The sequence below is a fragment of the Adiantum capillus-veneris genome, chromosome 16 (genome assembly GCF_014529385.1).
Source record: "Adiantum capillus-veneris isolate H3 chromosome 16, ASM1452938v2, whole genome shotgun sequence".
Lineage (NCBI taxonomy): Eukaryota > Viridiplantae > Streptophyta > Polypodiopsida > Polypodiales > Pteridaceae > Adiantum > Adiantum capillus-veneris.
In genome coordinates, this window is record NC_140946.1 from 84,220,881 (window position 1) to 84,232,365 (window position 11,485).

The 11,485-nt window shown below is 39.3% G+C and overlaps 1 protein-coding gene across 1 annotated transcript; it reads right to left on the reverse strand.

Moving 5' to 3' along the window:
• Positions 1–9,758: 9,758 nt before the first annotated feature.
• LOC147439375 (uncharacterized) lies at positions 9,759–10,835 on the reverse strand. The gene is made up of 3 exons (XM_086484305.1): positions 10,695–10,835; positions 10,563–10,603; positions 9,759–10,454 (listed from the first exon to the last, which is right to left on the reverse strand). The coding sequence occupies exons 1-3, from the start codon at positions 10,786–10,788 to the stop codon at positions 10,287–10,289; spliced, it is 303 nt and encodes a 100-aa protein (XP_086340431.1). The 5' UTR covers positions 10,789–10,835; the 3' UTR covers positions 9,759–10,286.
• Positions 10,836–11,485: the final 650 nt, after the last annotated feature.

Sequence of the window (11,485 nt, forward strand, 5' to 3'; positions counted from 1 at the left end):
AGAGAAGGGGGGGGGGGGGGGGGGGGGGGGGGGGTAGGGGGAGACAACAAGAGAGAGGGGTGATGGGCAAGAGAGAGACACATGCACAGAGGGAAGACAACAGGAGAGAGAGAGAGAGAGAGAGAGAGAGAGAGAGAGAGAGAGAGAGAGAGAGAGAGGAGGTCTTTGGCTACTCCACTGGAGAGAGGGGCGGCAATTGACGATGGTGGTACGAGTAGAGGCGGCACATGGTGGTAGTAAATTAGCACCACTAACCACTAGTGGTGGGTTAGGATGGTGGGTGGTGATGGTTGCTAAGGGACGACAATGGGAGGTAGTGGTGGTAGGATTAAAAAAAAAAAAAAGCTCGTTCCAAAACTCGCTTCATTGAGCTCGCTCCTTAACCGTCCCCTCATTCTTCCACTTTCACACGATACTCACACCACTTTGTGAAAAAAATTTAATTTTTTGAAAAAGTTTATGGCATGTTCGTTCCAACAACTTTTGAAAAAGAGCTACTTCCTACTACATGGTCAACTTCCTAAAGTTCAATTAATTAACACTCAAGATTCGCAGGGAATCACTCTTGCTGTCCCCATCATCCGCTCTACACGCCCGCGTCACCTCGACATGCGATCTCTCCCCCTCTTTGACATATGTGCCTTCTCGCTGATCTGTCTCCCCTCTCTGTGGCTCCCCCCCCCCCCCCGCCCCTCCCGGCCCGCACATCATCTCCCTCTCGATGTCTCCGCCATTGGCTTGACACAGATCGTCTCCCTCTTCCTCTGCCCATTTCCGACATCGCGCTCACGCAGAGTTTCCAGGCCCTACTTTCACTACGCACGACCGCATAGAGTCTCCCACCTTACCTCCTTGTGCTCATGATCCGCTTGCAGAAGCCATGCTTCATACGTATGTTCTCATCAAAATCGCCTCTAGCAGGCTGCAGAGAAACAAAAGAGAGAGAGAGAGAGAGAGACAGAGAGAGAGAGAGAGAGAGAGACAGAGAGAGAGAGAGAGAGAGATTTGAGCCAACGCTGTTTGTTTTGCGCACGCCTGCAACCGGGCGCTTTGGCCTCTGGTGTACCTACCTCTCTTCCCATGCAGCAAACAAGAAAATATGTGCGTCTTCATGCTCGCATTGACATCTGTCATCGCCTTCAAAGGCGTCTGCAAAGATTTTGTCTAGGGAAAATTACTCAAATATCCCTGCAATTTGTGGAAATTTCCAAAATACGTCAAAAATTCCCAAAATACCCTTGTATCTCTAATCTTTATTCTGTTTTTGAGTGCTTCTCATGTAATTCGCCACAATTCACCCCACAAATAAGGCACTTATGTTTGAAAACAATGAAGCAATTCATTTCCAAAGCCAACACAACCAACTCAAATTGTAGTTTTAGCATCTTGCATGCTAGACAGAGAGTCTTCTTATGAAGAGCTATGGAAAAAATTATTTTTGGAGAAATTTACTCTCACAACCAATTATGTTTGAAATCAATGAAGCAATTCATCTCCAAAGCCAACACAACCAACTCAAATTGTAGTCTTAGCATCTTGCATGATAGACAGCGAGTCTTCTTATGAAGAGCTACAAAAAAAATTATTGAAATTTACTCTCACAACCAGGGGTATTTTGGGAATTTTTGAAAATTTTAAGGTATTTTGGAAATTTCCACAAATTAAAGGGGTCTACATTGCGTAAAACTCATTAATTACCTTTAGAGATTTGTTTGCAATCTCTAAATCTAAGAGAAAAGCGCAACATCCCCCTAAGGCCTGCGACCTATCACTGTCATGCAGGCCCCTGTCCCCCGATTGTTGTCCCCCACACGTGCGATCTCTCCATCTTTGCGTCCTTGCCCCCGTCCTTGCCTTCGCCATCGCAACACGGTCATTCGCTCTCATTCAGCACATGGTAGGACTCCTCTCTCTGCTCCCCACTGCTGCACAACATGCCATCCCTCATTTCTCTACTCCTTGTCTTTCTTTCTCTCTTCTCTTCATCATCGCAAGTCCTCCCTTTAGGAACAAATGGAGTTGCAAGCCGATGAAAACAAAAAGAAAATCTCCCCATCCGTCTCTGCCTGTGCTCTCTCTCTCTCTCTCTCTCTCTCTCTCTCTCTCGGGATAGTTTCCTACGACGTTAAAACTCTCTTCTTCTTCTTCTCTCTCTCTTCTTTCTTCGTCTTCTTCTCGCTCTGACAGAGAGGAGAGGAGTGATGGCATTAGAGTTCAAGACCCTAGACGAAGCAATACCAAGGGGGGTAGTGCAGAAGGAGGTAGGTACGACGATGAGGTAAGTATGAGTGGGCTACAATCGACCTCCTCCTGATGCTGTAGGGTCGAACACATGCTCCTCCACCATTCATCGACCACACTTCCCTTCTGCCACACGTCCTTACATCCTCACCCTCATTCAACTTTTCTCTTTTGAGAAAAGATTTTGCCGTGCAAACTCAAAACTCTACAGATTCTACACCTTTACTTTGATATCAAAGCAAAAGTTTAACTCAAAAGTCTACCTTTTCCCTTTCATAAGCCGGAGGGATCCCTTGAGATACCCTCTAATCAACCCCAAAAACAAAATTGGTAGGGGTTATTGAAAACATTCTTTTGAAAATAAAGGAGAGATTTTTTTTCCCTCCAAAACACTCTTGAAATAGATTTCTCTTAAAAATTCTACTTGCATAATTAAAAAAAATCCGTAATATTTACTATCCAAAAACCTTTACCATCTTGAGTGTCCCATGCCACTCAACAAGTAACTTGCTGAGCCAACCCGAGCATACTGTTACCACACCAACAACAATGCCAACCTAAATGTTACCTCGCACCACTACAAAACAAGAAGTTCACAACAATTCACTGGCCAAAGTGGACGTACTCCTATCACAAAACAGTGGTGCACCTTGAGTGTCATCTCACGCCACAATAACTACGACTTGATAGCAATTCTAGTAAGTAAAGAGTTCAAGAGAAACCAAACTAGAAGGTTCAACAATCATTGTTTCCTAATCATCGAGTTTATCTCAAGCATTTTTTTCTTAGTTTACAATTGAATGTTGTGTTTTCAAAGATTAACCTATGTTTTGGTCATTGTTTTTCTTAAGATGGATTTTCGATTGATTTTTTATGGTAACATATACAATGTATGCATAACTTAAATGAAATTGTTAACCTGTCTAACATCCATGACAAGTATAATCAATATACCTTCTTCGTGCTCTGTTGTGGTGCCATCAGGTTGCTGAGACTGGCTTCATTGTTGTTTGTCGCTTCATTTCAAACTCTCCTGGGATGCCATAGTAGATGTAAATGGTAGCTGCTACACTTTATTAATATTTGGTAAATAATTAAGCTAGTTTTTAAATTTTTAAAAATGACCAAAATAAATAATAAATAAGTTTTAAAACTTTTGCAAAAATTATGAAACTTTGTCAAGATCAAAATCCAACTTTGATTGTAAGGTTTTTATTTTTAATGATCATATGAATAATTAATATAACTTATATTTCTTAAACGTTCTAAAATTAATCGAAAAATTACATGAAGAGTAAAATCAGGTAGCATAACTTTACCATGACTTTCCAATATCCTAAAGGTTTGGAAAAACTAAATTCAAATTCAAATTCTTACAAAAGCAATTTTTTTTTAATTTTAACAATCCAAAAATTAAGTGTGGATAAAAATTGATGATGCATGTCTCTTAATCATGCAATAGAGAACATGATTTTGAGTTTTTTTGACTAAATTTTAATATAATTTCTACTAATTAAAATTAAGCTTATCAATACTTTTCTTAAATTCAAGTATGTATATTGTGTACTTGATAAATTAATGATGCACTATGCATAATGAGAGTATAATAATCAATTCTAATTATCCAATTAAACATAATAATGTATAATCAACTACACATGATTAATTTAGTCACTCTTATTTACGCAACAATGTGTGTAATTGATAGAGATTCTAACATAAAGAGATATTTAACATAGTTGTATAGACTATATATACAAGGAAAATGTAACATAATAACACTTGATTACTTTGTAAATCCACTCGAGGTATTGATTGCTAAGTGGTTTGTGGATGCCTTTCTCTTGGGAGAACTATATGCTTCAAGTATAGTAGAGTATGACCAACACCATGTGTGTGTGAGTGAGGTCTCTTAAGTCTTTTTATAGGTTTTGCAAAAGGCTAGCTAAAAGCTGCCCCCTACTGCAAAAGCTTGCCGCTAGCTTGAGAGCTCACCCTAGCATGCTATTTTGAGTCTAGTGAGGTCTGCAAGCCACCTACAACTTTTACACTACCCATTTGGTCAAGTTATATGGCTTCTAGGCCTTACCGTTGCTTCCCTGCTTGATTTGAGTGCCACACTGTCCGCATGAGACTCCATGTGCATCCCATGTGATATTTTATCCATTCTGGCCAGTAGAATTGCATGACTTTCAACCCTTACAAATTATAAAAGCTCTATAAAATTTTAAGGTTCTATGAAAGCTTCAATATGGGTTTGAAGGGTGTAGATTTATTCGTTTTTGGAGCAGAATTTTTTTGTGTGAAAATAACTTAAAATTTATAAAATATCATATTTATCTTTTTTTTGTAAGCTCAAATGGCACTTAATCTTCTACTACACTTGTGAGCATCCTTTGTGTATATGTACAAAGCTAGGCCATAGATATGGCTCGACCATGCTCTTCAAGAGTGGAGAGGTACTCACACTAGTCATAGTTTGATGCTTCTTCTCACTATAGCACTTGAGCTTCTTGTCTATTTGATACAAAATCCACTATTGATACAAAATGCATCATCCTTATGCTTCAAAGGACATACCTAAACTTTACAAGTTGCATTATCTTTTTTTCCCCTCAAACTCACAATAGTGAGTGTTTTTAAATATTGCGAAATAAAAAAAAAGGTTACATTGTTAGCACTCTAACCAGCAACCAAAACCCAACGCGCAAAGACATCGTTACATCAGCTAACAAGTTGCATTATCTTAACAAAGTATTGTGCATACTATGAACCTATCCTTTTGGATTAAAGTTAAGGGTATTGGTTAGTGTGATTCATGCTTAGCATGAATTTCAATGAGTTATTGGTTTACAATGGTGTTTATAGATTACGTTCAACATAGTGCTTTAACTTGTTTCTGTGCATTTAGGTCGGCCCTAAACTATAGGGTTTGTATAGTCCTTATCTGGTTTTTGCCATGTCCCTTTTATGTCTAAACTTAGAAGCTAATATTTTTTATTGAAACAAACATATTTGTTACAATGGGTTCTAGCTTGGTCTCAACTAGTCAGGGGTTTGTTTATGATGGCTTGTGTGGCTTACGTCCATTTATTGCTCCAACTTGTTATATAGTTCTTGTGTAGGTGAAGAAACTTTTAAGCTTAGAATAAGCTATTGCCCCAACTTCTTTGTAGAGTTTCTTCTGATGTAGATAAATTTCCAAAGCTTGGACCTGACCTATGGAACTCAATGCTCCCATGAAATGTATGATAGTTTGAGAGCTTGATCCAAATTTTGTCGTCAAATTTGAAGTGCGGGTTTTAGGTGCTTGCTCTAAGATAAAGCTTGAGACTACCTACTTCAAGATCTCTTAAGACACCTATGACATAGACCACACATTGAATTTATTGTCGCACCCATATTAGATTTGAAGTGCGGGTTTTAGGTGCTTGCTCTAAAATAAAGCTTGAGACTACCAACTTCAAGGTCTCTTAAGACACCTTTGATAGAGACCACACATTGAATTTATTGTAGCACCCATATCAAATTTGTCCCACTTTTACATATATCTTATAAAATTCCTAAATTTGTCTTCCCTCTTAGACTCACATCTTTAACTCACTCTTTCTACTAGTTTGATAGTATTGTAGCACCCAGATCAAATTTATCCCAATTTTATGTATATTTCTCAAAACTCCTAAATTTTTGTCTTCCCTATAAACCTCACATCTTTAACCCTTCATACTCACTCTTTCTACTTGTTTGATAATACATATTCAAAATGGGATAGTCCTCTTATCCAACATGGAAACAATAGGACCTTCAATAATTCAAGGCTTACTCCTATCCTATGCCCAAAGGATAAGTTTTAGATATTTAAGTTATGCTGTCCTCAAAAATCATGAATTTTTTTAATCACTGTAGCATACAGATCCTGTGAAAACGAAGGAGTTGAAAACAAAGATTAGGACTCTAATGGTCACGTATATCTCTACGATAGCCATGTATGAGATCACCTCCACATTGGAGAGTGAGACACTCAAAGAGCATTTCTTTAACAACATAACTGAAGCACTTTGCTCACACTTTGCAACTTATGATGCACAGGCTGTTTGTAGGCTTATAAATAGTGTGTGGGTTCATGCCACACTTATTGACGTAGCCAATATGGCCTTATAGAAAGATGAACAGTGAAAGCCACTTGTGCTAACTTTGCTTGATATCCTTACTTGGTTCAAAATCTATTCTCTAGCCAAAGAAAACACCATGCTTGCTATCGATAGGATGAGAGTCATTTCCCCCCCAATTGAAGTGAATACTTGAAGATTATGTTCAAGAACAGAAGGAATGGCTTGAGAAATCGCCCACCTCATGTGCGGCTTCTTCATGGAAGCCCATGGTAAGAAGCTAAATTTTAAAAAATAAATGCTTCAAGGTTCACCTTCTCTGTCTCTCATTTTGACATAGTAAAACATCCTCATTCTAGTTTGGCTCATAAGCTAACTCCTTGATGAGCAACACTTCAAGGATTAGTTTCTAGATTCACAAATTAACTTCACAAAGCTGGAGGGAAAACATGACCATTCAGTGTCTGAGGACACTTGAGTGTCCGATTACAAGACTAGTGTTAATTCTATAACCCCTAGCCTAGCTTTACGTGAGCAAAAATGGCTTTTGCTTTCCTAGTAGCACAAGAGAATAGGCCCTTGATGATGTGTAGTCGACCTTGGTACCTCACAAAGGCACGTGCTAATGGTGTCGAACTTAAGCGCCTTGGGTTGTTGATGATTTTTCTCTTCAAGAGCTAGTTCATTGACCACCATCCACGATGGTATAACTCCAAAAGCAACTCACATCATCGTCAAAGCTTTAACAACAATCTTGGGTGGCCAATTCATTTGGTCCCAAGCCCAAGGGCCATTGAGCACTGCCCAAAACGTTAGTGGTACCTTAATATTGCTCAAAGTTCAGAAACCTTTATTTTGAACATACTAAAATCCCTTTAAGCCAATCCCAAGGGAAAAATTGAGCTATATTCTGGCTATGTTTACACTATTTTCTCCTTCTTGTACATTTAAAGTTGCACGACAACGTTTAGATTTTTGAAGAATCGATACCCTAAACTTAGGAAAAATTTTTGAGGCCTAGGCAGACTACTGATTTTTACAAAGTTTCACTCAACAAAAAATTGCTTAAGGCTGTATTAAATTACGTTAACCGGTGTGGGTATATGCTAATAATTATGGTAATAGTTATTGATATTCATGTAAACTACTTGCACCAATGTTCAGGAAAGGTCTACCCCAGCTTAACCTAGAGTTGGTTCAAATTCGAGATTAGCCGGTTTGAAACTAAGAAAAAGGGAAGAAAAATTGGTAAAAATTAAAAGAAATAGTTCAAAAGTCCTGCAAATTTGGAAAATTTTACTAGTAGTGTCGGTTTGCATCTTAAGGAGGAGGAAACAAGGCCGCCTAGGAAAAAAGACTTTCCCGAACACTGACTTGTACAAGCAAAAGATTCATGTACACTGCCAAAATGAGCATACACATGAGATAGCTTCGCTACTAATGTGGGCATAACTTCAAAACATTTTTCAATATCAACATCGAGAAAACAATTGGAGCATTTATTATATTTTTGACTTTTCAAGACTGTTGATATCGTATTTATTTTCGCATTAAAAAAATATCGAATTTTTCTCATGTGATAACGTTACTACTTAAGAACTCCAACATTTCTAGCTTCACAAAATATATCAAAATGAGTTGGAAAAAAACAGGACACTTTAGCATCTTAGGACATTTAAATGTCCAACTATAAATCTTTTTTTTGTTTTTTGTTTTTGTCTTTTGTAGCACTCACCAATTGGTGAGTTGGAAGTAGATTAAAATTCCAAAAAATTTACATGATAACCTCGTGCATAACAAGTGCCATGAGGGCCCCACTACAACAACATGCCATCACATAGGATAACCATGCTACAACATCACATCCATACCAACATAGATAGATCCGGCTAGTAGGGGAGCCACCACCACACAAAACATTCCCAACCAAACCATAAATGTCCAACTGCAAATCTTACCGAGGTGCACCCTTAAGCTCAAGCTACGATACTGCATTGGTCTTCATTAAGGGAATCACTAGAGGTCTTTCGTTTTTCTCTGTATATAGTAAACGACGATGAGTTTAGTACAAGGGTTTTATGTAGCAAAAAGATAGATTTTACAAAGGACTATCTGGTATATAAAGATCAAAAAGGCAATTTTGGTACACACAAGTGACGTTTCCCTGGTACTACTAGTGAGCCCCCTAGTTCTCTCTCTCTCTCTCTCTCTCTCTCTCTCTCTCTCTCGTATGGAAGTAAGCTCTTGCTAAATTGTGCAAGAGAATGGTAAAACAGTACTCGATTCCTGATGATTTTTAGTTGCATTCACAAGATTATATGTTTCTTACAATAAGCAAGAAAGTATATTTATTGCTTCGGATAAGAAAAAAGCAACTTTCCTTGTGCATGAGGAGTAATATACACATCAATAACAACTCCAAGAGGATTATATCATTGCAAATAAGGGTTTTTTTAGAGTAAACAAATCTTTTGCTACTTGGGAAAGACACCAATTTGGGAGCTTGATTACTAGCTTTGAAAGGCAAAAGTAGGGTGAAAAAGAAGGTCTTTCATCCAACAAGCACAGTCTATTTATGTGTCTTTAAATAGACATCCTATGTATTAATAAATTTTATTGAATAGATTAAAATGATCCTTAATGTATTTTTACATAATATATCACAGTTTAGCCAAAAAAGATTGCAATGTTTATCAAAATACTTATATGCAAGTAAAATATGCCAATATTCTAATTAATGTAATAAGTATATCCAGACTTGAACGCCCAACAATCAGGCCCATAACTGGCTCTTAAACTCATTCAATGGCCAAAAACAGTCAGTCTTGAACTCAAAAGTGTAAGTATGGAGAACAAAATATCTAATAACTAAGATATATGCCAATATTCTAATTGATATAATAAGTCTATCCAGACTTGAAGGTCCTACAATTAGGCCCAAAACCGGTTCTTAAACTCACACAATGGCCAAAAACAGCCCCGGGGATGTTTACTGGAGAGTTCATTTACAAAAGCCCGAAAGCTTATTTGCATGTGTTGGTCTGCAAAGCCCAAGAAGGGAGTCACATTCAAGCCTAACTTTACAAATTTTTGGATAGAAAATACTAGGATCAATTTTATGCAATAAACATACATTGAGGTAATGAGGCCCACATCAATGTATCTTCCTTGACAACAAGAAGAGCATGACAATTCATAGTGAGATGGTAAAGAAGATGAACATTTGACAGAGAGACATGGAGGAATCCATATGTATGTATGTGAGAAGATTAAGGACATGAGAGAGAGAGAGAGAGAGAGAGAGAGAGAGAGAGAGAGAAAATATTATGTACAATTGGAAATTTCTAATTAAACATTGACGAAATTTAGGTGATGTATACAACCCCCAAGCCACGAAAGCGCATCAACATGAAAAGCTATATAAATAACAAATTTCTTTTTCTTTTTTTTCAAGTGCCACGTGGGGGCTTCTGAGCTCAAAGAACACCACCAAGTAAAAATATTGGATGCTATGTACCTAGGAAGTGTGCCTTGGGTAGGTTATACCTTTTCCAAACTATTCAATGTAAACCTAAGCATCTACTAGGTGAGAGGAAGTCATGACTAGATATGCAAGGAGCATGTACAGTGCCTTGATCAAGGAATGAACAATCGACAAATCGGCACCGGATTAGTTTAGGCAAAGTGGCACGATAAGGCCCTATACGATGATGGAGAAGCGGGGATCACTAATTGCACACACCCACACAAAGAGCGTGAAAAAAGAGAAGATTTTACATCCAATTAGCAAAGTCATGATGATCCATGTGTGTTTTAAGAGGTACCCTCCTAACAACAACATTGTGTAGTGGATTATTGTGTGAGGACTAGGAAGGGACCATATTAGACAATTGAAAGGGTAATTAATTGCAACTTGTGTGCAGAAGGTTCGTCTAGCTAGGGCGACGGATTGGGGCCGTTGAATGCAGGAGGCTGGACGGACGGCGAGGAGCTGCCGCTGCCGTTGACGGGAGCAGACGAGCCGAGGTGGTGCTTGTGCTTCGGATTGTGGCTGTTGTTGGGTCCTGGGGGCCCGTAGTCCAATATCGCCACGCCATTAGTCCTCTGCGCACATGCACGCACGGACACACACATTGCCTCTCTCTCTCTCTCTCTCTCTCTCTCTCACACACACACACACACACACACACACACACGCGTGTTGCTCCATACCTGTAGCGTGTAAAGCTCCGCAGCTTCTGCCCTCGCAAATGCTGCAACAATCAAAAGAAGCGCAAAATCTGTCACAATCCGCCACCTCCCCGAGAGAGAGAGAGAGAGAGAGAGAGAGAGAGAAAAGCTTACAAGGTCGAAGCTCCCTTCCGCTTGTAGAATGGGAAAGTGCATAAACTGACAACAGCAAAATCACCCAATAACATCCCTGAGCAGGGGAACCCATTGGGTGGGTTGGCGGGCGGGCGAGAGAGAGAGAGAGAGAGAGAGAGAGAGGCGCCCAATCCTCTCGTTTGTATTTCACAAGAAACTCGGATGGCACTCTTCTTATAAGCTTTGCTTTTCTCATCTCATGAGATCTAATGACAATGCCATCTCACCCATGTCACAGGACTCTCTCGCCACAACTCTGAGCACTCAACACTATAGTCCATGCCCTTTCGGGAGGCCAAGAAGGGTGTCCCATTGGCCACAACCAATCATGAGCACAATCTATGCCATAAGACAATTTGAGTAGGGGTTTATTTTTTTGTGCTACTTGAAAATATTTTCTAGGGGAAAAAGACATGATTGGTTGAGTCCCACATGGATCACTCGGTAGAAGGTCGTGTAAGCTTTGACAATCAAAATGATCTTTGCTCCAAGTTCCAATGGAAAGGTCATGATTTGTTGTCAAGCTCTTACTCAAGATCCTGCATGGAGTCATCTTAGAGGTGCATGTTCCCCTATGCTTGTGCACAACTTTGGACTTCAGTTCTCTAGCCCTAGCAATTGCATCTTCTACTTCCTCCAACTTGCTCAACTGTACGATCAATCCATCGACCTATCTACCCACAACTTATCTTGGATATCCCTCTGGGCGAAAATGGAGAAGGGTTGCAACATAGCCGGCCTCAAGGGGTGAAGTTGGAGCAAAAGTGGGA

Excerpts from the sequence above, each read along its gene's own strand:
- LOC147439375 (XM_086484305.1), bottom strand. The coding sequence starts at position 10,788 with ATGGGTTCCCCTGCTCAGGGATGTTATTGGGTGATTTTGCTGTTGTCA. Across the intron at positions 10,604-10,694 it reads CGGAAGGGAGCTTCGACCTT|CATTTGCGAGGGCAGAAGCT; the intron begins GTAAGCTTTTCT and ends TGATTGTTGCAG. Across the intron at positions 10,455-10,562 it reads CGGAGCTTTACACGCTACAG|AGGACTAATGGCGTGGCGAT; the intron begins GTATGGAGCAAC and ends GCATGTGCGCAG.